The 25756-nt window shown below is 45.9% G+C and overlaps 1 protein-coding gene across 5 annotated transcripts in view; it reads left to right on the top strand.

The window, feature by feature from the left end:
* LOC146544247 (uncharacterized) overlaps positions 1 to 25491 on the top strand; it is a 34131-nt gene extending 8640 nt beyond the window's left edge. For 4 of the 5 annotated variants that reach the window (XR_014883423.1, XR_014883420.1, XR_014883422.1 and 1 more), the window contains 2 exons: positions 24616 to 24735; positions 25184 to 25491. Coding sequence is in view for 1 of the 5 variants with exons in the window: in XM_085224310.1 (XP_085080436.1) it covers positions 24616 to 24735; positions 25184 to 25234 (171 nt within the window). In the remaining 4 variants the exon portion in view is untranslated. Of the gene's footprint in view, positions 1 to 10251; positions 10403 to 24615; positions 24736 to 25183 lie in introns of those variants that run through there. The other variant, XR_014883421.1, reaches the window with a different exon arrangement.
* The last annotated feature ends 265 nt before the right edge of the window (positions 25492 to 25756 follow it).

Below are 25756 nucleotides of genomic sequence, written 5' to 3'. Positions count from 1 at the left end.
TGGGCTGTGCCAATGGGCACAGTCCTGAATGTTTGGCACTGGGCTCTTTCGCGTAAAGTTGTGTGGCTTCAATGAAGTGACGGGATAGGAGAGGAATCCCAGATGCACAGCAGGTTGAAAACAGCTGACGCAGGCTTAGGCAATATAACGGTGCCCTTTGAGATTCCTGTATGTGTGGTTTTGTTGTTGATTTGTTGCACGGTTTTGAAGACCTTTAAAATATTGCATGATACTTTCCGATGTGTGAAGTGACCTAAATAATATGTGGTGTCCCAGTGTGCTAAATGCAGCCCTCCAGAGGGTGCTCTGGTCTGCTGAGGCTCCGGCTGAGTCACGTAGATGGGATCAGGGCACGCAGGGACGATGCACGGGGTTTGCATTTGAAAGCTTTATCGTGGAAGCTGGTGGAAATGTCATTCTTGCCTCCCAGAAGGGCAGTAGTAAATTGGTGTTAATGAGAGATACTAGGAGCCTGCTGTAACTCTGCTTAATGACTGCAAACTCTGTAAAGTCCCATCTTGCTCTGAGCAACCTTGCATGCAACCTTTGGCAGCAACCACATTATTGGCTGTGCTGGAAGCCATGCACCCAGCTGCTCTGCCACTGAGGGAAGCATCACAGGAATATGCAAGTGTTTAAACAGGAAAACAGAAAGACAGCTGCAATATGTCCAGTTTCCTACTGCGAGGAAGATATAACCAGACTAATTTTGCTGAACCATGACTCAGTTCAGTCCAGAGATTCCAATGCCATGCAGTAAATGTTACAAGCTCCTTTGAGGGAGGAGAAAAACGCCAATTCAAAGGCATGGAGCGGAAGTGCCCAGCAAGAGACAGGGATGAAATTGCCAGCAATGATGGATGAGGAAAGCCCAGGAGAGGGTACTGCCGTGCAAGAGTTGAGAGCAAAAAGAGATGAATGGCCCTCGATGACCAGGACCCACCAAAGTTTTTGTGATGTGGGTAAGAACAAAAGCAAGCTGCACTCAGCTGTGCGTAGTAAGGAGGGGATGGTGATGTGCTGCTGCCTCATGCTGTGGAGCTCCAGGGTGGGTGATGGATGATGCTCTCGAAAGCTAAAGCCACAGTGGATTCTCCAGTTCCTGGAAGTGTACAACTCGGCTGGTTCCTCCCTGCAAAGGACAGGCAGCTTGGCTGGCTGCGTCAGTTCAATGCAAGCCAAAGGTGATTGTGAGCAGTGTGCTACACCCATTAACCTCAGTGAAGAATGCCATCTATTCATCTTGAGTTAGAGCAGGAGTAACTCATCTGATAAGCCAGTTTGTGAAAGAGATGAGTGAGTACGTGTAGCCCCAGAGATATGCCATATCTGTGCCTTTCAGCTGAATGTTTAAATGTGATGGGGATAAGCAGTCAAAGAACAAAATCAGATTTTTTGCAAGCCCTTTAGTCCTCAGCTCCACAACGTTGGTGGTGATTGCAGCAAGTTCTGCTGATTCATGGCTGGAAGCAACAAGAGTGGGAAATGCCTTCCCAGTGCACTTAATGCTGGTAAACCTGATAGGCGACTCTATGGTGGATGCTGTGAGGATGCACAGAAGCCTATTTCCAGTGCCAGGTCTTGGATGCCAAAACACTATGAATGGAAGAAGAATACCTCCTGCTACAAAGGGATAGAATTGCAAGGAGGATGGGGGGAGGTCAAGGTGTTCTAAAGGATAATTATGTGGCAGGAAAGTACCAGAGATGTTGCCTGCTCTGCTATAAGCTTCACAACCTTTGCAGGAGATGTCAGAGCAGGGCAGTGACAAATCTGAACCACATAGGGTCAAGCAGCTGAAACTCTTATTCCGGCCTGCAGTGTGTGGTGGGAAGCACTGCTTTCCAGTCAGAGCCTCTGTTGTTACTGGAATAAACCCCAATAGCCTTTTATCAGCTTCCCTTTCCCATGCACATAGCTTATTTTGCTGGGGCAGATGTTTCACAGGCATTTCTCTATCACAGCAAGGTCTACAGTTCTCCCTGTAAAATCATTTCTATGTGAATCAGCTCTTTCCTAACTTATTTGTAAACTGCAAGACTGCAATAGAGCAAAATATTCCTAGTGCTGAGCCAGACTTCTCATGCAGTTTCCTGGTAGATAACCAAATTCAGAGGCTATTCTGTTCTACAGCAGTCAGCACAGTGACATTTATTGCTGTTTTCTTGCTGGAAACTGCCCAATGGTCCACTGTGGGATGGCAGCAGCCCTTTTCAATCTGTGTCAAAAGGTAACATAAAGGGCTTGGTGTACCGGTCACTGATGCAACTTGCCTTTTCAGGATTTCTTTATGAGCACAAATCTAGGCATGCCTTTCTTCCTTATGCACCTATGCCTGCTTGGTAGGAGCACTTGGAGCTGTGTGTGTGCAAATGAGGACTCACAGATGCAATACCATGAGGAGCTATGCAAACCAGAAATGTATTGAAGCTAGAGGCGTTGTAACCTGGAGCTTAGCTGAACAGTGTGGAAGAAGTGCTGTCAAATCTGTGTCTGTGTGAGCTATTATTTCCCCAGCTAGGTCCCCTCCAAAAGTTTGCTCAGCATGCTGACTTTCCAGGAGCTTTCTTACTGCTTGGAACAAGCTACCTATCTTCTGCCAGAATCGAGAGAGGAACACGACTGGCTGACAAATACCATATGTCCCAGGCTGGCCAAAGGAAGCCTAATTGTATTTTGTTTAGCTAGCCTGTTTAACTGGTTTGCTGTAGTGAGATTGGGTAGGGCTTTTTGGTGTGTATGCTTTTTGGTAAATGAGTTGGATCCCTTCTTCTACATGGGAACTGTCCTGTGATGAGTCTGTGTTTTGGTTTGGAAATGTGGGGCACAGCCTTCTACTGCTTCCCTCAGTGGAAGAGATCAGGGAAGAGGTGAGTGAAGGGAAGTCAGTTGCCAACAGGCGTGATCAGAAATTGCAGGGCTAAAGTCTCAGAACGGATGTTCTCTGCCTAGGATGAGAATGCAACAAAAATGCTGACTGAAATAATCCCTCTCCCCTTCATTTTTCATTTTACTGATTGTTAGAGCATCAGAATAGATACAGTGTGTGTTTGGGAATAGGAGCACAAAAGTGTGGATGTTCAGTATCTGAATGTAGATAAGCTGTGTTTTGAAATGGCTTAAAATGAAAGTTGCTGTACCAATTTCACCATGTAGATCTGAGTCTGTAGAAGATGGACCATTCTGATCCGTGGTTTGGTTCCTACAACCACCCTCCTCTGGGGTGGAGCCAGGAGAGAGCTTTTTTCCTCTTGTTCTCTCTGTTCTTCCATACTACTTCTCTTAGAGCTGGTCACCTTTCCCTCATGTGCTTCCTTGTCCCTAAATGCCCCAAATATTTATGGTGAGGCCCTGTCTTACATTGTGTTTGTGCAGCATCTCGTCCAACAAATCTCCACTTGGGAGTGAGACACTATGCATCTTGATGTTGCATCGAGTGTCTTTAGCTCAGCTAAGACAAACCCACCTTCAGGTTGCTGGAGCATGTAGATGCAAGTTCTCCACATTTTCCTGGACAGCTTCAGCAGTGAGGTTAACAGCAGCATGCTGAGAGTTGTGCATCAGCTAGGAAAGAGTTGTAAGTTTGTAAGCGTGTGCTGTCTTGGCAGGCAAGCAGGGAAGGGTGGGGGCCTTTATTTCTAGCAGAGCATGAGAGAGGAACCAGAGTTAAAATACAACTGCCACTTTAAGTGGATCTCTTTCCCCACCGTTTCTTATTTATCTCAAGTCTTCCTGTTTACAGTGTCATTTCCCGTAGCTCCCATTCTGCTCATTCAGAGGTCAGGTCAACAGAAGGTCTGCCCTGTTTCAGAACACCAAATCAGTGCAAGTGTCTCCATCAGATGTCTCCCAGGAGATATGGGATGGAGGCCCTTTTTCCCCTCCACTATCTTTATATTGCTGTGCCACAGCGAAGCCATAGCACATCCTGGGTTTAATGGAAGGCAGAACTTGGCGCAGCTCTTGACTCATTCCTCTGAACTAGTTCCCTACTGTGTCCTTTCACTTCTGACACACTTGTTTATCCACTGGCTGCCTGCACCCTGTTCTGCCATGTGCTTTGCAGCCCACACAAACACGCTCAGCTGTGTGCTCAGCGATCCACCTAGCTAGATATTCATACATTCTGAATCACTCTTTGATGTACTCTCATAGCCACGCTCACAGATGGACTCTGATCCTCATCAGCTTAAGTTCTTGCTCAATCTGCCATCCCCGTGTCCTCAAGGCAGGAGAAGCTTTCCTCCTGGAGGAAGCATAGGCAGCATGTCTGGTCAAGCACTCATTTATTCACTTGTTAATGATGATTTAGGGCTGTGAGAGAAGATAGGGATGCCTGGAAAAAGTTAGTGAATGTTTACATCTCATTTCTCTAGCTCGCTTGTGCTCTAAGGTCTGCTTTGGAAAGGTGCTGGAACTCAGTTGCCTTCTTTTGATTAGATGGTCTGGGTGTTTCTTCATGGCTGTGTTCATGGTGTTCTTTCTTGGCATGTCCGTGCTCAACTCTCATTGTAATGTTTGGAATGGCCACCATGAGAAATCTCAAGGCCAAGTCCTTGCTGGAGGACATCTGTCCCACAAATGTGTGTAGGCCTACGCATGGCCCTGCTGATGCTATGATGTGCGCGTGTTGGATAAAATGCTTCCTGATGAGAAACATCTTCAAAATAAAAAAGCCCGAATGTCTTGTGACTGCCCCATTCAGTATACAGTGCATTAGCTCCCCTCCCCTCCACAACTCTGATTCCTCTACCCACATTGGACCATTTAAGAACTAATGAAGGCCAGATGCATGTTCTACAAACGTAGGATTGCTGCATTTTGTAGTAGACTCTGGCTCGATGCCTCCTTGTCCTTCAAATCCCCCAATACAGCTAATAACAACCAGACAGCCCTTTTTGGGCTGAGGTAGAGCCCACCTCAGTGGTGACGTCTCTGTGACTGCAAAGGATTTCTTGGGGACCTGGAAGGAGACCAGCTTCCAGCCAGAGAACTCCAGGATCTGGTTTCATCTCTCCTCAGCACTGATGGGGATGAGCTCAGCAGGACTGAGCTGTCCAACAGGGAGGCAGTGAGCTAGGCCAGCTCTGGATTTCTGAGGGGGAGGGAAGGAATTTGGTGTATTTTGGTGCATGTAAAAATAAGGGATGGATCATGTTAGAGGGAGCTGTCCATGGGATGAGACAACAAATGTGCTGTAGAGCTATTGCAGCATCGTAAGGTCTGTCATATCTACAAACTCTCAAGGCAAGGATAGGTCAAGGTGAGTTATTGCATTGCTTTTTTAGATCTGAATCTTGCAGCAGGTATGTGTCCTGCTAAAATGCCACTGTCACAGTACCTTGGGCTTCCTTGCTGCACACAACCTCTGCCCTTCTTAGGTTTGTCTTATGGGCGTTCATCTAGGAGGTTGTTGTAGGGCTGCTGTTTGGCTGTCCTCTTAAAAATATGTGGTGTATGCTGGGAGTTGTCTGGCTTTACGTGGACCTCTGCATGCATGCAGGGGGACTAGAAACAGAGGGACCACTACAACCTACAGAACTGGTTTTATTGCTCCTTGGAGTGAGAGAGCCCACATACCAAGTTCTGAAGTCAAAATGAGTTTTAGGCCTGTTCCCTTGTACAGTGTTGGCCCTCAATGAAAGGCTAGGAAGCAGTATGGAAGCTGGTGGCACAGATGATCTTCAGGGAGAAGTGGTACAGCACAGCTTTGCTGATCACAGCTCTGCCACTGGCATGGAGAAGCAGCTGGGCCAGGACTGTGTTACATGTAAGTGGCCCTAATTTGAGTTTGCTATGATTTCTGGAAGGCCCTGTAGTTGCTTGTAGTGGCTCATGAGGGGTATTTCCATCACCCAGCAGTCTCTGGCATTGTGGATCTTGTGCAGCTCCCTGGTAATGGGTGGGATTTCTGCTAAAAGAAACTCTCATCCCCAAACAAGTCCAAATTTCTCAGATATTTAGCACAGAACCTTCTCTCTTTTTCCCTTCTTTCCCCATCTCCTTCAAACATACCTGTGGGTAGAGGTAGTGTTATTGGAGCAGCCTATTTGACTGCTATAATATTTTCCACGCCGATCTATTGACTTATGTTTCATGTTTTCATTGGATCAACACCTTTTGAGAGCAGTGAAAACTGCTTGTATTTTAATACTTGGAGGTAGTGTGTCGCCCTGCTATCTTTTCTTGATTTCACCTCTAGAAGGCAGCGATGATATGTCTATTTAGTCACTCAAATGAAATGCGTGTCTTACATCCCTCAGTGAGATTACTTTACTAATAAGCTTCTATATGCTGCATAAAGCAACACAGCATGATTTCAGTGTATGTTTAGGACCAAATGTATAAAGAAGGGAGGAACTGCTATATTTCAAAGCTCTTCTCTCTTCTTAGGGAGAAGAGGCAAAGTATGGTCTTTGTTCTAAATCTTGTTTGCTTTTATTCTTTTCACTATCTGTGATTGCCTGGCATAAAATAAAAAGCAAAAAGCAAGAGGAGCTCCTATGCAAGGCGGAGATTTAATTTTCCTGGCACTTCCTGCTGAACCCACTTGCTGTCTTGGTTGGAACCCCTCAAAGAACAGATTGTGTCCTTCCTTCCTCTCAGGGTCTCTGGTTTGATCAGTGCAGATCTTCCTTTCCTGCAGGTCTGCCCCCTGATCCCTGTCCCCACATCCATCACTGAGAAAAATGCAACCTGGGTGCAAACAGGCTGGCTGACCAGCAGCAATCTAACAGCAGGGATAAATGTGGGACTCCTGATGCAGCTTTTCTCATTAGGACCATTACTTGCTTTTTCTTTTTTTGTTTTTTCCCCTTCTTTTGAACCATTGGTTTTTGGAGAACTTCCAGGACTGAAGAATCTTAAAATCAATTGGTAGATAGGTAGGGTTATACCTCTCTTTCTATGGTAGGGAATAATTTCATTTGCCCAGAAGTTGAGTCCCTATGGGAAGAGAAATATAGCTGCATGAGCTGAGGTGAGAAAAAGAAAATCAAACCAGATCCAGCGAGGTGGGAATTATCATCTTGTGCTTACTGAATATTGCCATCTCTTGTTGAATATCATCGTGAAGCTTGCAGTGTTTGTGGATTTTACTTGAGACTTTTGGTCTTTATTTGAGCTCCTGGAATCAAGAGACTTAATGAGATTCTCAGCTTTCTATTTATTTTTATTTTTTTTAAACTAGCATTTCCAGCTCTCTTGATCTTGGAAGAAAACAACTTCTCTTAAAAATATGAAGCCTCGAGGGTCTAAATGAGAAAACAGATGAAAAATACTCCAAATACTTTTGGGTTGGTTAAGTCTTTTTATTTTGAAGCCTATATCATTCTGCTCTAGGGCCACACGCAACATTTTTGAAAGCTGAAAATTGGCAACACTCGTTTCTTATTCAAAGGGTGAATATTAGCAGCTGTCGTGAGTGTGGGTGTGGGGGGTGATATTGCAAGCAGCCTCTTGCAGGTCTGTGGGCTTCTTGTGCAAGGCAGCTCGCAGTCCCTGCCTTGCAGAGTTCAAGAAGGAGGAGCCTGTAACACTGTTTTCCCTCTTCTGTTTTCAGTTATCCATCTATAAGGAGGGAGTAAGTGAATCGCCCATGAAGTCTAGGGGAGAAGTAGGAATTTAAATCCAATTTGCTGCAGCTATTTATGTGACCCACCTACAAAGCAGTGCCGCGGTGGTGGGAAAAATGCTGAGGCGCTTAACAACACGATGGTATCCCCTCCGTGGGACAGGAAGCACAGCCAGGCGTTGCTCAGGACAGAGCAAGGGTGAGAACAACTCCTGCAAGCAGAAAAACAGGGGCTCTGCAACGCCGCTCAGGCACTCCTCCTGACCACGATGGTTGCTGTTGTTGTTGTTCCTGCCTTTAAAACAATATACAAGGAACTATCCAATATCCTAGGGCTTTTGTTTATCTAGATTTTTATGAGAGGGATGGGGGAAGAGGAGAGAAAGAGAGGGAAACACAAGCATTCCTTCCAACCAGAAAGTCATGAGTTTTGATTCAGTCTAATTACACAAGTGATATTTTTATAACCTCTGTGAAGTCTCCTTGCTTTCTTGGTGTGTCTCCATTGTTTATGTGAGAGTGGCCAGGTAGCCAAGGCGAAGTAACGTTGCAAGAATAATTCCCTTGGCCTCAGAATATGCTGCACTTTCTTTTTGGCTTTGTAAACAAGCCTGTTTTCCTGGTTTCAGACCTCATAGGTTCTTTTCTTATTGCTTCTTCCTCTGAACCAGAGTTACTCATATTCTGCCCAGCTCTGGTCCATGTTGGCAGCTATACTATGTCCCTTAAGTATGCACAAAGTAATGGGACTAGATCTCCAGTGAATTAAATCGATACTGTTTCTCCTGGTCTACTATTGTTTGCAATAAAGCAGTGTAATGTGTGCCCCCCTCCTGACTACTGAGGGGTCCCTGCCTTTGGCTTGGCCCTGAGGAGATAAGCTTGATCCTTGTGAGCATTTTGAGATGTGAGGATTGTGAGATGTGATTTGTGAGCTTATTTGAGATGAGTGGTATTGGGATTCATGTGGCAGCAAGATGCCTCTTTTCTGTAGGAACCTCTATCAGTATGTCAGGGAGAACACCTGCTTTAAGGTTTCTGGACTGTTGTGTGTCTGTGTCCCCTTTGCCCGTTTGCCACTGGGACATGAAAGATTTGGTGGCAGGACAGGCCCCTGGAATGCCTCTTCTGTGAAGAGCAGCGTTCACTGGGAAGAGAAGGCCCAGTTCACTTCTTGGTCATACAGTATTAGGAAGGATGCTTCAGTAGCTTCAGCTGGTGAAGTATTCTATGGCGTAATATAATTGATAGAGCCTGCTTAGTCTCACATGAAAACGTGCAGCTCTCAATGTGCTTGCAAACTGGCCTCCCTGCAATTACAGCAAATGATAGCTGGCCATCACATCTCTCTCACTGCACTGCTATTAAACTGAAGTGCTAGTTCTTTTGGACTCATTTTATGATATGTTGACTCAGTCAAAATTCTGAGCTATGAGTTTTCATAGGTTTGTCAGACCAGATCTTGGATGCTCTTTGCATCCGATTGCCTGAATGTTCTCCCCGGTACTGTGGTTGCTTTGGTGTGCTTCTTGAACCACCTTGTTGAGATTTGGAGAATCCAAAGGTAAAATGAAAATCATTCTGTGCATGGGTCTGAGGTAGCTTTGGTAGTGCTACTGCAGTTCCACAGCAAGCTTTTCTGCCATTTTCACTCTTGCGAGAAATGAAGTCAAGCTCTCAGCTAGTAAGTGATGAGCACTGGTCTCTTGCAAGGAGGCTGTCAGCTCCAGTGTAGCACTTGTGTGCTCTTCCCACATCTATGGATGCCACTCTGTGTGTTTATGGTGAGCTGTCATCCATACATTGCATGTTTGGAACAAGCAGTGCTAACTCTCCTCTTGTGTGGTGGTTTGGATGATGTGGAAATAAGTGGATGTTTTCCAAGTGTAATTTTTTCAGGGGACTGCCTGAGGAATGACCTAGAGCTTTTAGCAGAGACAGGGGAATGGTGAAGGGCAGGCTCAGAAGAGAGGAGAAAATAGAATGGTAAAGCTTCAAAGATGGTAATTGGGTTCCTGACCTTGGACGTGGTATTGAGGATGTGTGGAGGAAGGCAAAGATGTGCTCAGGAATATGGTAGGAGGAGTCTGTCCACCTGGGAGAAGCGCTCACCTTGAGGTGTCCATGAATAGAAAGACAGGCCATGATGGGAAGAGATGGAAAGATGGTATGAGTCAGGGGTGGGGATAGCCAAATTCAGCACTGCTTTTAGGCGGAGGAAACTCTGCTGACATCTTATAGCTTCAGGCAAATACCAGCAAAAACATCTGGGCTGGATCTTGATCAATATAAATCTGCTTCGGGGGCCACTGACTTCAGCAGTGCCACGCAAATTTACGGATGTGGAAGGTTCAGCCCTCTGCTTGCTTGCTTCCCTGCTCTCAGCCCTGTCTGCTTCTGGGGTCCTGTGGAGCTCTCTGGCTGAATTTGTGGGGCTCAAGACAGAGGGCTTCCTGGTAAATGAGAAAAACACTGTCCTTCCATCCCGCTTCATCTGCCTGGGATTTCCGACTGAAAGGCACTGACTAATTCCATCTGGCAGGCTGACCACGCTTCAAAGACTGCAGATCCTGAGACTTTTAACTTACAAACAAAACCATGCATTAAAGAAAAAAAAAAAAAAAGGGGAAAAAAAAAAAAAAGGAGGGGGGTGCTGGGAGTGGGGAAGACAGCTCTCCCGAGGGACAGTCTCTGCGAAATCCAAAACAAGGTCTCAGCGCCTGCCCTGGTGCTCCGGCTGACGCCAGTGTTTTTTCTGCCCCTTTTAAAACTGAGCTGGAGTGTTCCCGACTCCTCCATTCGACACCTCTGGCTCCCTTATTCCCCTTGGTGAGTGGGGTGGGGGGGAGGCTGGAAGGGAAAGGCCAGAGCAGAGGAGGAAAGAAATGCCTGGTATTGATCCACCAGGGCTGGCCAGACTGCAAGAAATTCCGGTTCGTGAAAAATGTTGCGGTTTAGAACATTTGTTTTCGTTCCACGGTGGGATGAAACCAAGGCTTTCTGGAAAGGGAGGGGGGGGAGAGGAGGAGAGGAAAAGAAAAATGACCCTTTTTTTTTTGTTGTTGTTGTTGTTGTCAGGGAGGGGCAGCTCCTCAATCGTATGGGAACCTGCATCACAGGTTGGGGTGTCAGTCCTTGCCCATCAGCCTCTTGTATGGAGGCTGTGTTCCTCCAGTCGAGTAGGGCAGTGGCTGGAAGGAAGCCTGTTGGGATGAGGAGGGACGTCCTTCTTCCTCCTGCTAATCATGTGCTCTGGTAGGGCAGAATCTGGGGGAGATCCTCAGTACTGGGACCTATGACATTCATGGCAGTGCTCGTGCTTTGTGGGAGCTGTGCCCTTGCTGAGTTTTTTTCCCACTAAACTGGGTGAGGGGCCAGCTCACCTGCAGGGAGGTGATAAGGGTCTCCTCACTCCAGCGTTGTAAAATCCTGACTCAAGATTTGAACAAAGGGGAGTTGGAGTGATTACATAAAGTAATGGACGTACACATTGCTCTTCCATTGGAGAGAGAGAAAAAAAAAAAGTGTTCTCTTACTGCACAGGCCCTGGTCATGGGTAATGGGAATTCCTTGCAAGGAAGAATAGGAGAAGGTAAAAGCCCAAGCAGAGCTGGGAGACTTGAAGATGTCAAACAATAAGACAAAGGTAGCATGCAGCTCTCGTGCTTTCCAGGGAGGCCCTACAGGAAGGTGAATGAAGAGCTGAGCTCGCCTTTGGGTAACTAAATAGCGAGCGAAACAATGGTAATCTGGTAATCTTTTGCATCTCTCCCAAAGTCAGAGTACAAATCAGTCTGTAATGTGGGCAATGGGATATGGCAGTGCTGCCTCCCATCCTGGCTGACCCCTTGGCAGCTCAGCCCTAAGGAGCTGCCTTGTTTGTTTGCCAGGAGATAAAAATCCCTTCTGGACGTCATGAAGCAAGTTATGCAGAGGAAAATGGGGGGAAAAAAAAAGTCTCTGCGAATGAGTCAGAGGGCTCCTCTGGGGGGCTGTGGGATTGCGGGGAGAGGTGGAAGAGCGTGGCTACTATAGGCACTAAGCCACAGGCATGAAGTTTTGGAGCTCACAGACCTAGGAGCACAATGGGACCTTCATCAGCTCTTTCCAGGGCAGGAGGGCTTGCAATAAAACCTGAAGTGTTTGGTATTTTGATTGTTAGAGGCCACATCTTCCAAGGCAAATGCTTTGGAGTAGCCAAGGAAGAAGGTATAGCTGAGGCTGCTATGTGAAAGCTGCTTACAGAGCAGCCTTATTCCTCCAGAGGGGATTTCTTGCCTATATTGTACATCCAAAGCTTTTTCGCTAGCAGTGAGCCTGTCTTCCTGTGAGCACCCCTATTCCTGGCTTTCACCCAGCACTGCTCTCAGGACCTTCAGTGGCCATAGCCTCTTGCCCCTGTCCTGTTCCTGTGGGGCAGGAGTATCACCAACCCACTGTGAGACAGTCACACATCGAAAGGTGGCTTGGACTCTTCCACTTCCCCTGTAATATCATTGGGTATCCCTTCTTTCAGAGGAGGGTTTCCTGCTGAATGAGACCAGTTATAGCTGCCACTTTTGGAGTAAGAGGGCTGGGAGCAGCCCATGGGGCAGCTGCTCTTGAAGTCCAGGCCTGTCTCAACTTGGTAAAGTGTCCATAAAGCTATCTGGTTAGTCTGATAATATCTGGAATCATCTAAGATTTTGCAGGACTCCGAGGTTGTGTATAACTTATTCTCTTCCATTTCCCACTGATAACAAGAGACAGATACTGCCCGCTCCCAGCAAAGGAGCGGGTGGGATTTAACACCATAGCTAGATGTCTCACTGCGGTGTCCCTGGTGCCAAAAGTAAATGGCACCAAAGCAGACTTTCTTGATCTCTCTCTCCCTCTTTTTTTTTTTTTTTTTTTTGCATAGACTAGAAGTAATAAGTTTCTCCTGACCTTCCCTGTGTTGCAGATGAGCCGGTGCTGCAAAGCAACTTCAAATATCTGGTAAACTCATCACCCCCAAAGCATCTGAGGCTCTGTGTGGGACTGCTAAGCATCCAGTGAAACAGAAGGCAGGATTGAGTCTGTAGCAGTGCATTTCATTACTTACGCACTGAAGGCATGATTCAGTGTTGTGCTGACTTAAACTAGACTGGGGTAGGGAGAGCATTGCTTCCTTGGTCCTACTATCTTTTGTTTTTGTACAAGAAACAAAACTTGCTGTTTTCCCCATGCTAAAGCATGCAGATGCACAACGCACTTCTGCAGGCTCCCTGGAAGAACTCGCTGCAATCTGTTTGCATTTGCTCAGCAGCTCTCTCATTATTTATCAGAAAGCCCGCCTGGTAATGCAGCATAGTCTGGAGCCTGCAGAATGTTACTGTGAGCAATATGTATCTGTATATCCTGTAGAACTGGAAGATTTGTTGAAGCCAAAAACTTCACAGGATTCAAAAAGTCACTTTTCACACACATTTTTCATTGTAACTGAATTTCAAGTTACTTAACAACCCCCCCTTCCTCCTTCCCTCTTTCTCCTCAAAAGGGACAATCATTTTGAAAAACACAATTGTCTGCATGCCACATTCTCCTCTGTAAGAGATGCCCTGCTGTACACTGAAGAGCAAATGCACATGGAGGCAGGGTAGAGTTGCCTCCTAGTGTCCTGTTTGAGGAGGAGGGTAGGGCTAGTACCTCTTTGTACGTGCTCAGCATTTCATATTGAAAGACCCTAGGCTTAGTTGCTAACGACATTGCCAACTGCTGACCATCCTCACTGGTGTTTTTGGTGCCAGGCACATGACTCAGGCTGAGTTCTTGATGGGATCGCATCAGCTGAAATGGTTCAGCCGTGTTCAACAATGAGATCAAACAGTTTTTTGGGAGTCTGATTTGTCTGAGATGAACTTCCCCTATCATCTCTGGAGGAAGATGGGGGTGTTCAGTCAGCCCATCTGAAAGTAGGTGCCTAAATAGGAGTGGCATGAATTACACCATTGGCAGTTTAGAAAGCTTGTTTAAAGTAGACTTCTCATTCTTAGAACAGTTGTGTACAATATTCTGAGGCTGTTGAAGAGCCTGTTGCTGTTAGTATGGGAAAAATGAAGAAATCAGCCTTGTTTTATGTTTTAAAGAGGGTGAAAAACAACCCTGGTTTGTTTGCAGTGGTGAGAGTTTGGTAAATTCTCTGATGGGTCCATTTGAGCTGTGCGTTGTTGCAGTGCCTATACAAAAAGAAGGACGTATTTCATCATGAACCTTTCTAATGATTTTCTTGGTACTGTGAGGCTAGAGAGGAGACAAAAGGTTGTCTATCCCTCCTGTCATCATTGTGGCTTCAGTTTTGCTGCTGGCTGGGAGGAGATTCAACCAGATTTCAAGTGCACGAGTAATGCTGGGAGCTGAATCTGTCTGCGAAGGGAGCAAATAGAGACAAGAAACCTGGCATGGGAACACCTGCAGGAGATCTGGGGCCTGAGATACTGCTGAAAACCAGTGGGGAGGAGGAGTCTACTCTTGGGAAAGGAGCAAGAAGGATGGGACTGGGAGATGGAAAGAGCATAGCAGAGAAGGGGAAGCAGCTGAAGATTTTGGTGAGGCAAGGATCATCAGGGTACTGAGAAGAGGTTCAGAATTTAAGCAAGACCTTGTCTAAGAGAAGTGGAAACTCCGTTGTGGAAGCAGCTGTGCAGAAGGAGGCAGAACAAGGACAGGCTGTGGGAGACAGGCAAAAAAATTCAGGCTTGGATGAGGACCAGGGAAGAATGATCTGGGATGTCCTGTGGAAAAAACTGGCTGTGTCACAATAACCATGTTCAGGGGAACCAGTTACTGCTGCGTGAATGACCTGGATTTTGGCACACAGAGGGCTTCCAGCTCCTGGCATATAACATCCTTTGTGGGTATAATACTGTATGGAGTGAATGTATTTTTTCATCTGGATTTTTCTCTCTGCTCTATTTCTTGTGCTAACCTTTCCTTGGTGTTTTTTCTCTACTACTTTTTCCAGCCTTTCATGTTCAAACTTTGGGCCCAAGAAGGTTTCTGCTGCACTCCCAAACATACGCCGTTCTAGCGGTTTGAAGTATTGAGTGAAATGTGTTCATCTTTCACTAGCTGGAGCAAAGATACATAAGAAAGAGGTTTCCAGGAAAAATACCCTCAAGTCTGAGGAATAGCATATCATCTGTATACCAGGACGTAGTCATTCACTTCTGGCTGCTAGCAGCTCTATTGTACTGAGGCAGAAAGGGGCCTTGTGCTTCTTCTGGCCTCTGAGGCTATAACTTGATCTTTGTCTCTGTCCGGCACTGCATTTCAAACCCAGGCTGATACCGTGTGCAGCCCTTGGACAATCCTGCCTTTCTACGCACTTGCTGTTCCATGACCCTCTGGCAGAACCTCCTGCCCCCATTATTCATCCTGACACGGTTTGTAATGGACGGAGCTAACCTGCAGGAGCCAGCTTGCAAATTTCCCTAAGGCTGTCAGAGAAAGAGCACTATATGCAGGCAGAAGCACACAGCATGCAAACGTGCTCTTCATGTGTTTTCACATGCTGTTTGTGCACGGATGTGTTTATGCACACTCATCTGCAGACGCATTTTTTGAAGACTTGTTTTGTATCCTTGATGAAAAGCTGAGAATGAAAAATGTGTCAATATACATAAGGGAGCTTTTCAGTATGTTTTATTTGAAGTTTCAACTTGCAGCTGTTTTCTAATGTTAGGATAGGATAGGGAATGGAAGAAGAGAAGGAAAAGAAAAAGCAAAGAGGACGCAGAATAAAAAAGGGAAAAGAGAAGGAGGGGAGAAAAAGTGGAGAGAGGAGAAAAGAAGAGGGAAGCAGAGGAGAAAAAGGAATAAGAGGAGAGAAAATCAGGGGAAATGAAAAAGAGAAGGCACAGATAACAATGATTCAGAGCTTGTATACCTTAGAATCTGAGAGATCCAAAAGTTCTTGACCTGCATTCCCCGTTTCAGGAGCTCAGTACAATAACACACCGTGGTTTGTTTAAAACATGGCAATTCGAGTCTTGTGTTTCAGAGAAATGTTTCGCAATGGTGCTGAGGAGAGGAGCAAAAAGATTTAGCTGTTCCTCCTTGCTATCTCCCTCCCTCTGCCTTTTGGCATGCTTGGAACCAAACCCACTCTCTTCTGAAACAATGAGTAACATTGCTGTTTTGATGGAGTTAGGCTTGAATTAAAACTTCATCGCTGAAAAAAAAAGGGGGGGGGGGGGAGGGGAGTGAAGAAATCCTCAAATCCACTGAGACAGGATGCTAGTATTCATTATCTAGTGGGTTTATAGCTGAGTGGTTTGACATCTCACACGCAGAGTGATGGAAGTGTGTGCTGCAGAGTGGTCTGCAAGGGGACAGTCATCACGTGGGACTCTGACTCATTCAAGTGGATTTTGATTTCTGTTCAACTTCTTCCATTCCGTTTAGAAAGGACAGAGTCAAGTGCTCCAGCACAAGTCTGGTGCACTAATGGAATAAACAGTATTGTGGAGGTGCTGGCAAAGTCTCAGTTTCACTTGGCTTTGCTGGTCTCCAAAGAGTTATATTATTGATTATTTATGAGTATTCGGATGACCTTTGAGCAGTAGGGAAAATGTTTATGAATCTAAAGGGCTTCACAAACTTTAGCACAAAAGCTTGTTTTGTCCAAAAAAATATGAACTGTAAGTGACTTCTTCATTATTCAGCCTTGCTTATCCTCTTACTTTAAAAGCCTTTGGTCACCCAGTTGAGGTGTAGAATCAAACTGCAGGGCAGATAAGCAGTGATGTGCAAGTGAAAATCCAAGTGGGGAGCATGCAAGTAACTCCAATAGAGCAGCTGGTTTTGTTCAATGGGCTGGGGAAGGCTGAGTTATTCAAAGAAGTCAAAGGGAGTTAGGTACTGCTGACCCATTATGTTTGTGGGCTTTCACACCCACAGGGGTATACTTTTGAAAGCCGTAGATTCTCTTGGGAAAAATTAGGATCCGTTTGTGAGCAGTTTGTAAGTGGAAGGAAAAAAAAACACCAAGCCGGCGGCTGAATTTCCAATCAGTCCTACTGATAATGAATAACTTCTGCAGTTCTGCTTTTCAAAACTAACTTGGTGTTGTCCATTTCTCTGCGTGTAGTTTCAGGAAATTGAAAGTACTTCGGGGTAAAAATTATCCTCAAACTCTTCAGTTTAGAAAACTTACTCTTTTTTTTGTTATTTTCAGGATTTTCTTGTGCTTTTTATATTTCTGTTACTACTATCCCAGCATGGCTTGAGTCGCATTCCAGGGTCAGTGTCTGCAGCTCGGTAAAGGACTGGTGCATCCTATCTGCAAAAGGCTGATCCCTTTCTACATGCTGTCTTAATGTTACGTTGTACTCCCTTTGCCCATTGTAGACAAAGCCTAAAAAATGCCACACTGGGGAATTGTCATGTTTAATGCGTCACTCCCCCAGCAAAAGCCAAGAAATGCTGGCTATTGAACTTCCTTGCACCTGGCTTTAACTTCTAGAATAAATCAGAGCAGCCTAAAGCTTATTATAAATTACTCCTGGTTCCTGGTGACTCCTGGGGAGTCAGGCAGGGATCAAAGGGGAACACAAACAGCCCAGCCACAGCTCCTTCCCTTTCCTGCGGCTGATGCTAGGCTTGGGTATCGCTGCAGTGACTCTGTACCGTTATGGTTTGTTTTCCTTGGGAAGATCTTCCACCTATGGTGTAAGACAGCATCACCTGGCTGCTTCATGCTGACAGGGACTTGTTACAACACTCTGCCTTTAAATTTCTGAAGATGGACTGTGAAGTTCAAGCAATGCTAATCCTGTTAAAGGCACTCTGGGGTCCTGTTTGTGGCCTGTAGTATTTAGCAGAGTTTCATAGGGCGGGATGGATTTTTGCTTGTTGCACCAGCATAAGGTGAGTCAGTTCTGCCCCCCTCGTGGAGCTGTCTGGTAGGACAGGCAGACAGTGACAGCAGACAACACAGTAGCCTAGTGACTCCTATTACCTATAGTGCAATTGCACAGTTATTGACACAGCCAGGTACCACGAGGACGGATGCAGTGTCCATGCTCCTAATCAGGCAAGATGTGGCTGGTCACAGTTGTCAGTCTGGGGTAATTTTCATAGAATCATAGGAACATTAAGGTTGGAAAAGACAGCTAAGATCACCAAGCCCAACCATTAACCCACCCCCACCATGCCCACTAACCATGTCCCTCAGTGCTACATTGCCATGATTCTTGAATACCTCCAGGAACTCTACCACCTGACTGGGCAGTGTGTTCCAATGCCTGACAGCAATTTTTGAGAAATTTTTCCTAATATCCAACCTATATTTGGTGTTGTTTTTTTTTTTCTCCGAAGACTTAACTCCTGGAATCATGGGATTTATACAAGAGCTGTAAGTTTGAGCTGAAAAAAAATCACCAAATTCCACCCGCGTACATGTAGAGTTTGAGGGTATAAACCTGAAAACCTCAGAAAAACAGAGGGCAGAGAAAGAAAAGTCTGTCTGTCCATTGGGTTTTTTAATAATGAACGGCTTGTGATTATGTAAAGGCAGTCTCTCAGTGTTTTGAGCATATTCATGATCTTTGGATGCATGGAACAGGCAACACCCACCGGGCACCTATAACATGCCCGGAACACTCCTAGCACACCCCTTGCTATAGGCAATTGAATAAAACCCAGGGTATAATTCTCAGCTACCTTTCAGAGCAAGAATCAAAAACTTCTCAGAAAGGGCCCTTTTCTGTTATGTTCAAGTCACGTTTTCCATGAGGGCTGTTGCCATGCAGTTATTCAAGTGTTGGAGTGATTTGTTCTGCCTGTATTTTAATAACTAATCCATTGACTTTTCCATAGGTGTCACATGAGTTCTAAGAACTAGAGCACGGAAAACCAATCGGGAAATAAATAAAGAAGAGGAAAGACCTTGTTTCTGTCTATCTGCAGAAAAAGGGGAACTGGAGGGGGGAAAAAGGCCCTTTCCAGTGTGTCTCTAGGCTTATCCCACAGGAGGAGAGGCTGTCTGCTGGCTGAGGGCTTAGCTTGGTTCACTGCTGAGACTTTCTTGTTGGTGCAGTATGGGAAGTGATGGATTTCTTGTGGTGCTCGGGCTCCCCAGCCTCCCTCACTCATTCTCCAGCCAGCCATGGATGGATTGCGCCCATCCAGGGCAGGAGGAGCATCAGGGCAAACTGTCTGATGCGTACTGTGCCCAGAGAAGCTGTGGATGTCCCATCCCTGGAGGGGCTCAAGGCCAGGTTGGATGGGGCCCTGGGCAGCCTGGTCTGGTGAGGGGCAGCTATGCCCACATGAGGGGATTTGAACTGGGTGATCTTTAAAGTCTGTTCCAAACCAAGCTGTTCTGTGAGTCTGTGAAAAAGACATGTTTGGATGGCTGGAGTTAGTTTAATCTCCAGAGATCCTGGACTCTGTATATAAGGAGGAAATATTTCTTGATGAGAGCAGTGAGATGCTGATCTACTGAAAGATGTCCCTGACCGTGGCACAGGGTTGTGCCCAATGATCTTTAGGGGTCCCTCCTGACTGAAACCTTTCTATGTTTTTAGTTTTGGTAGTGTCTGGTACTGTCATTATATTGCATGCAGCTGTTGCACCTTCTAACCATCATCCCCACCTTTGTGCAGTGGGTACTTAGTTGTCTGCTGGTGGCATTTGAGGACAAGGAACTTCTAGCTGAACAAGGAGACACAGCTGCTTCCTCCCTCTCTGAGTTTGTCCCCTTGCCATGCAGCTGAATTCACCTCTGGAGCATCTGTTTTGCATTGCTCTGGCCCCGTTAACAACTGGAGGGACCAAACAGCTTGAGGCTGGCAGTGGTGCTCAGGAGCATCCCTTGTCCTGCCAAGTTTCTTTTCTACTTGCTGTTGCCTGCAATGATGTTCCTCACAAGGGAAGTCTCGTTCCACTTGGCTGTCTTGTTCCTTGTTTGCATGCTGTGGTGTTACAAATAATTTAGATGCTCTCCTCTGACTCGTCAATTCACTGCCGTGCATTATAAGTGGCAGAGAGTCTGCATTCGGTAGGTTTCACTCCTTTCTTCTCATGTGGCAGGTGCTCCTGAATGTTTTTCCTAAGTTGTACCCTGTGCTTGTGACTTATGGTTGTTGTCAAGGCTGTTATCTCTCTCTTTGACTTTGTCAGAGTTCTTATGCAGGTAGTTACAAAGGAGAGCCCTGGAAGATACCATCCCTCGCTTTCCTTTCAGCCTCTTTGTGTAATGAATATGTTGAATAGCTGGTACCCAAGATGCATGCCAAGTGCTGAACTTAACTAAACCTGTTTACAACAGTGGCAGGGTCTTGCTGCACCATCTAGGGTGCTGTCTCAATTCTGAGGTGACTTCCAGGTGCCACGTGGATGCCAGGGAGCTTACCCTGGCTCAATGCTTCCATAACTGTATGGCCATTCAGGAAAGGATCATTCAATTATTAGAGGCTGGAACTGAAATCCCTGTTACCTGTGGAGAGCTTTCACAGTCCAAGAGGAATCAGGACTTTGGATCTGCAGAGGTAACTTTGTGCAGCATGCATTTCAGGCATAATTCTGCTTTTATTTTTTTCTTTAGATCAACCTGGTTATGAAGGAAATAGGGATAGTACATGATGTGTTACTGGGGCAAGGGAAAGAAACCTGTGGTGATTCCTTCTGCAATCAAACCCAGTTTCAGAATATACAGAAAAGAACCTAATAAACCTTCTTGGACCAAGCTCCAGGTATTGTTGTAGTCATACGTGCTTGGAGGCTCTTTTCCCCTGCATCCAGCAGGTAACCACCCTTGTTCTCCACTACTGGGAGCAGTGCTGGGGAAAACTTTATCTAGGTATGCCCTTGATCCCTTAGAGCAAGAGGTTTGTTGTTTTAGTATTTCTGAGGGCATTTTTCTGCTCGTGAAGTCTGTGAGAATTGCAAGTCAGGTACCTTCAGGCAAATGCTTTGCAAGCTTTCTGCATGGACTCCTATCATTACCTTCTGTGCTGCCCAGATCTTTAGATCCTCATGACCAGAAGCAACTACAGAAGTCACTCAGTCTGATGTAGTGCAGCACCGATTGCAGAGCAAGGCACGTTTCTGCAGGGATCAGGCAGTCTCCCATCTGTTCCTACATTCAACTTGGGCATCTGCATGGCTAAACTAAGCAGAAGGCTCTATTCTCAACCTGTTCTCAAAGCCCCTTCCTCTCTCTCCCCTCCATGACATTGTTTTCCCCATCCTTCCCCAGAAGCCCATTCCGGCACTGGGATCTGGTGCAGCAGCTGTGCTTCCCTCTGAGCTCAGCAGGCAGGAGCGGAGCTGGCAGGTGAGCAGGGATAGGGTTGTTTAGTCTGGGAGGCAATTAGTGCAAGTGAGCAGCATCTGGAGAGCATGCACAGAGGCTGACAGAGGGGAAACTTCTGCTTTAAGATGGAGCAGCTTGGGGGAAATGGGTAGGACCAAGTTTTTTTTTTTCCCAGATAAGGAGAAAAATACAAACAAGGGTGGGCCCATTTGTCACCTGTCCACTACTTCCTAGAGTTATCCTTGTGTCAAGCATAGCATAGCAGAGTGGTTAGGAGATGGAGGGATGGGAACCAGCTCTTTTTAGGAAAGCAGAGGGAGAAGTAGGGATTTTTTTTTCCCCTGGAAGGTAGCTGAAAGCAAAAGGATCTCTGTTGTCTGCTTTACTTGTTCCTTCTTTACTTCAGTGGGAAATCAGGATTAAGAGAACACATAGGAACAGCGTGGAGGGTGAGAGTCCATTTGGTGGAGTGGAGGCACTCATCCAAATGGCACTAAAAGGCACTGTGGGAAGCTTCTTTAGTAAGGACAACTGGGTGGAGAGGAGCAAAGTCAAGCTGGAAAGAAACAGTGTGAATCCCTCTTGGGAGGGGAGAAGTCAGAATAGCTGTGAGTGAATCTCAGCTTTGCCACTGGGGATGTTGGGTAAGTCGCCTTACCTTGAGTAAGTGTGTCTTCCTGCTGTTCTGCCTTACCTACCAGGAAAGCAGTTTTACTGTGAGTTTCATTGGGAGCCTAAGTGTCTGTGCTTTGGGCATCTTTAGTGTGGATCTTGAAACAAAGCCTGTGCCCTGAGATCCAGGGTCATTCGAGGGCTAATTCATTACAGTTGGCAAGGGAGTTGTGTTCAGTTTCATGCAGTTTCACCTACTTCTTGCGTCTGAGCTCTGTCTGCATCAACAGATTAAATGCAACTTCTGGCGCTCTTTCTAGAAGGCAAGATTGCTCTGTGCCAGAGCTGCAGCCAGGGGAGGGAAATGTGTGGACACAGGCACCACAAAGCTACTTGAGCAGTGTACTACTGGAGGCAGGGTGCATCCTAGGCAGGAGGAACTTCTTGTGTGCTCCTTTCTTATGCTCTTTTCTCCATTTCTATTGCTGGCCACCATGGGAGCTGGATATAGAGGTAGGTGGAACTTTGATCTGAGCCAGTATGAATGTCCTTGTACTGCTACTCTACCAGTGCAATTATGAAAGTCCTTAGTGTCGTTGACCCCATATGCCCTAGATGTCTCAGTGAGCTCACATCCACAGAAGAGTAACCTGCAGAAGAGTTCCAGTAGTCTTATGTGAAAATGTGGAATTTAAAGTTGCAAGCTGCACATCAGCATGTGTTACACAACTCACCTGTTTTCTCAGAGCCTCGCTAACCCTGCTGGTGGTCCCACACACACACAGCTCAGTGGCTGAGGAGCTAAGATGGCCACCCATGGCAAAGAGATTTTTCAGGTCCTTGTTCCCTAGTGGAGTCCTCGCTGACCTTTCCAAGGGTGCTGTGTGGGGCTGTCTGGCTGCCTAGGGCCAGGGGCTGGAAGAGGATCCTGTTGGGAACGAAGCCCCAGGACTGCCAAGGGTTTGCTGCCCTCCTATGGCTTTGGCCGGCACGGCCAGGGCCATAGGAGGCCAGGGTGGAGGAGGTGGTGGCTGATGGAGCCAGCCCTGCACACAGCCTCAGTGTCCTCGGTCAGGCTCTCCCTGTGTGCTCTTGTGCAGCCGATAGGTTGGAGCCTGGGCTTCCGTTCAACTGGTTACACAAATCCAGCAGAACAGCAAGGTTTCCCCAAAGCAGCTCCATCTGTGCAGGGCACTTGTTCCTCAGGACTCCCTCGGTCGTGCTGTGCTTTGCCGGAGTTTGTGCCAAACCCAATGCTTGTGGTTTAAAAATAACATTTGGATATGACAGCTTCATTATTTACCTAGGAGCCAACATTGTCTGGTAGGCAGAGCCAAACAGCGAGAAGTCTGAGGTGAGATGTTCTCCTCTACTGCCGCTTTTGTATTGCCATCCGCTGCCTCAGTTTCCCTGCTGGTGAATTGGGGTTAATGAAAAACAGCTCTTGATAATTTCTGCACAGCTGAATTACCTTAAGGATCTCGATTAGGACTTTTTCCTCCAGAATCCTTGAGCAATATCATGCTAGGGCAGACCAAGTATTTGTGCCTCTTGGTAATGGACCAAACCTTGAAAGAATCTATTAACACAGAGATCTGTAGTAAAGGGCATCCTGGAAGACTTATGGTAGTGGCACTGCTATGCTGCTGGCTTGCCCATTATTTCCAGAAAAAAATATTGCATGCTCTATTCCCCTTCATTTTCAGCTCTGCTGGCTCTGCTTGTGCTTTTAATTTCAATGACAGCTCAAAGCCAAACATCTTTGCTTCTTCGCTCTGTACATTAATGATGTCTAAAATGTACACAAACACCACAACATATAAGTAGAGTCACCTTGTATAGTTTTGTTTTTTTTTAAGAAGTCAGACCTTAGAGATTTTCTTCTGCTTCTAGGACTCCTCATTCAAGTAATGCAGTCCACTACGGACTGATGCTGGCGAGGAGACATGGAGGCTGTCAGCATCACCTGGCACTGCACAGGCATCAGGATGGTGGTATCAATTTGCTGTGACCTCTGGCTGAAACTGGAAGAAAGCTGATGTGATGGAACACTGTCCTGGCATAAGAATACTGCCTCCAAAGCCTTCCATTCCTCTCTATGTTCTCCTGAAGGGAATGTTTTAATACCATGGGCAAAGGTTTTCTTACAGGTCTTCAAGTACCACAACTGTGTTTTTCTTTGCTCCTTTCTGATGTCTTGAAAAGTGAGGTTTTCAAACTGTCTGGAGGGAAGCTCATCTTTTTGCCATCTTCTTAAGCCATACCAAATACAGCAGGGTTTGTGTTCCTGGATGGCATGCAGCAAGCAGGCACTACAGGTGTCAGGCATCTGCACTTGCTGGAGGACTTCTTGGAGTTCTCTGATGGGTACTGGGATTGTCCTCTTACTGTAAGGTGAAGGCCTGAAGTTATTACATTTTAATCTATGTTGAGTTTTCTTGGAGTGCTGTGATTTTCTTTAAAAAAATTAAATAGATCCTTGGTTGGGGTGAATACATGTGGTTCCACTGACTGTCTTGCAGCTAATCTAGGTTTCTGCCAGCGAGGAAGCCAGCTTCAAGAACTTAAAGGAGCCTGCCTAGGATTCACTCTCCTCTCCTTCATCTTTTGATGACAGGTTTTGACTCCTGTTTCCATTCTGCAAATGGCCAACAAGTCCTGGGCCAGGAAAAACTGGAATTCCTGTGATAGCTCAGATGAGATCATAACTTAGAGCCAAACTCTGCAGATGTTTGGGACTTTGATTTGAATCATCCAATAACAGATTTACTTATTGCTGCTTACTTCAAATTCAGTGGATAAGATTGTTTCCAATCAGCCACCTGATCAGCATCTACTAGGAGGCATGACCAGCCTGCCTCATCTGTTGAATCTGGAGTTGGAGAGCTGGGCAGGTTCATGACACAGGACAAAGCATTCTTTGTGGAGTAGATTTTTCTTCTTTAAAAATATATATTTTTTTCCCCTGATCCTTTGTTTTTCTTGTTACCGAGGCGTGGAAAGACAAAAAGAAGAAAAAAATAATAATTCCAGATTGAGCAGAAAACAGGGAGTAAAATTAGCTGAGGAACTTCCAAACAAGTGTGTATGTGTACACACAGGAGAGCTTGGTTTTGTTTACTATTTGTTTTGAATTTCTATTTGCCCTCAGATCAAGCTCCAGGAGAAGGGAGAGCCTGGAATGAGGTCTCAGATGTCTGCAGCTCTGAAAAGCTGTGAGAGGAACCCCAGTGAAAGGCTGAAGCAACAGATGCATGACACCCAAACAAAGGCATGTGCAACACTTTCAGTGGCTTTTTGCTCTGGAATCCTTGCTTCCTGAGAGTTTTATTCCCTTTGTAATTACTGAGAAAGGTGGTAACCAAGGAAAGGCCAGTATCTGTTAACCTCTTCAGTGCTGTGCATCTGAGTGATGGCTGTCATCTGCATCACAGGAGAGCCTAGAGGCTGAGACCAAGTGCTCTGTGCTGATCTGTGCATTGTAAGACAGAAGTCCTTATCTGACAGATATGACAGAAGCACAAGACACATAAAGGAAGTGCAAGAGCTCTCACATGAGTGTTAAGTAAAATCCTGCTTGGATGATTCCTTAACAACGAATTGATAAACTTTCAGTATGCTAATGATACTACTGGGGTATTGGAGAAATAAGCAGCCTGTGTGGGTAAAATGTTCTATCAACTCCAATAACCAGATTTTTGCATTCTTTTTGTTTGCAGACTGCTTATTTTCTGGTCCTGGTGACTGCTGAAACCAAGTTCCACATGTAGATCACTGCCTGGTTTGAAGCCATGTGGTTATTCCAATGTTCTCTGTCCTGTAAACATCTCCTAGAACATGGCATACCACTTCATCTGTCTCTCATTAAGTAGAGAATGTGATTACTATTATTCACGGAGTTGTCAAACCAGTCTGGTGTTTGCAGACTTTACCAAGGATCAGGTGTCCTCCTTCACCATGCCATCTTCTTCTCAATAGCTGCCACGGGGAAAACTAAGGAATGCTTAAAAAAAAAAAAAATCAAATATACAGTACACAAGATAAAGTACCAAAATACAGGTGTAGTGCGTGTCAGGGAATTATTTAAAGTGTCTGAAGTTTGAAATGCTGAAGTTAAAGTATCAGCTGGAATTTGGCCTTAGCTTGGTCACAAACAGAACATGCAAAGTGCTCAGGAAAGGAGGCCTTGCTGTGGAAAGCTAACTCTTCTGTGGCTGTTTCTTCCCACCTGGAGCTCCAGCAGAGGAAAAACACAGTGAAGAGAATGAAGAACTGAAGGGAACAAGTGCCAT

This window comes from Meleagris gallopavo, chromosome 5, assembly GCF_905368555.1.
Source record: "Meleagris gallopavo chromosome 5, MGAL_WU_HG_1.1, whole genome shotgun sequence".
Classification (NCBI taxonomy): domain Eukaryota; kingdom Metazoa; phylum Chordata; class Aves; order Galliformes; family Phasianidae; genus Meleagris; species Meleagris gallopavo.
This window is presented reverse-complemented; position numbering and strand designations above follow the sequence as displayed.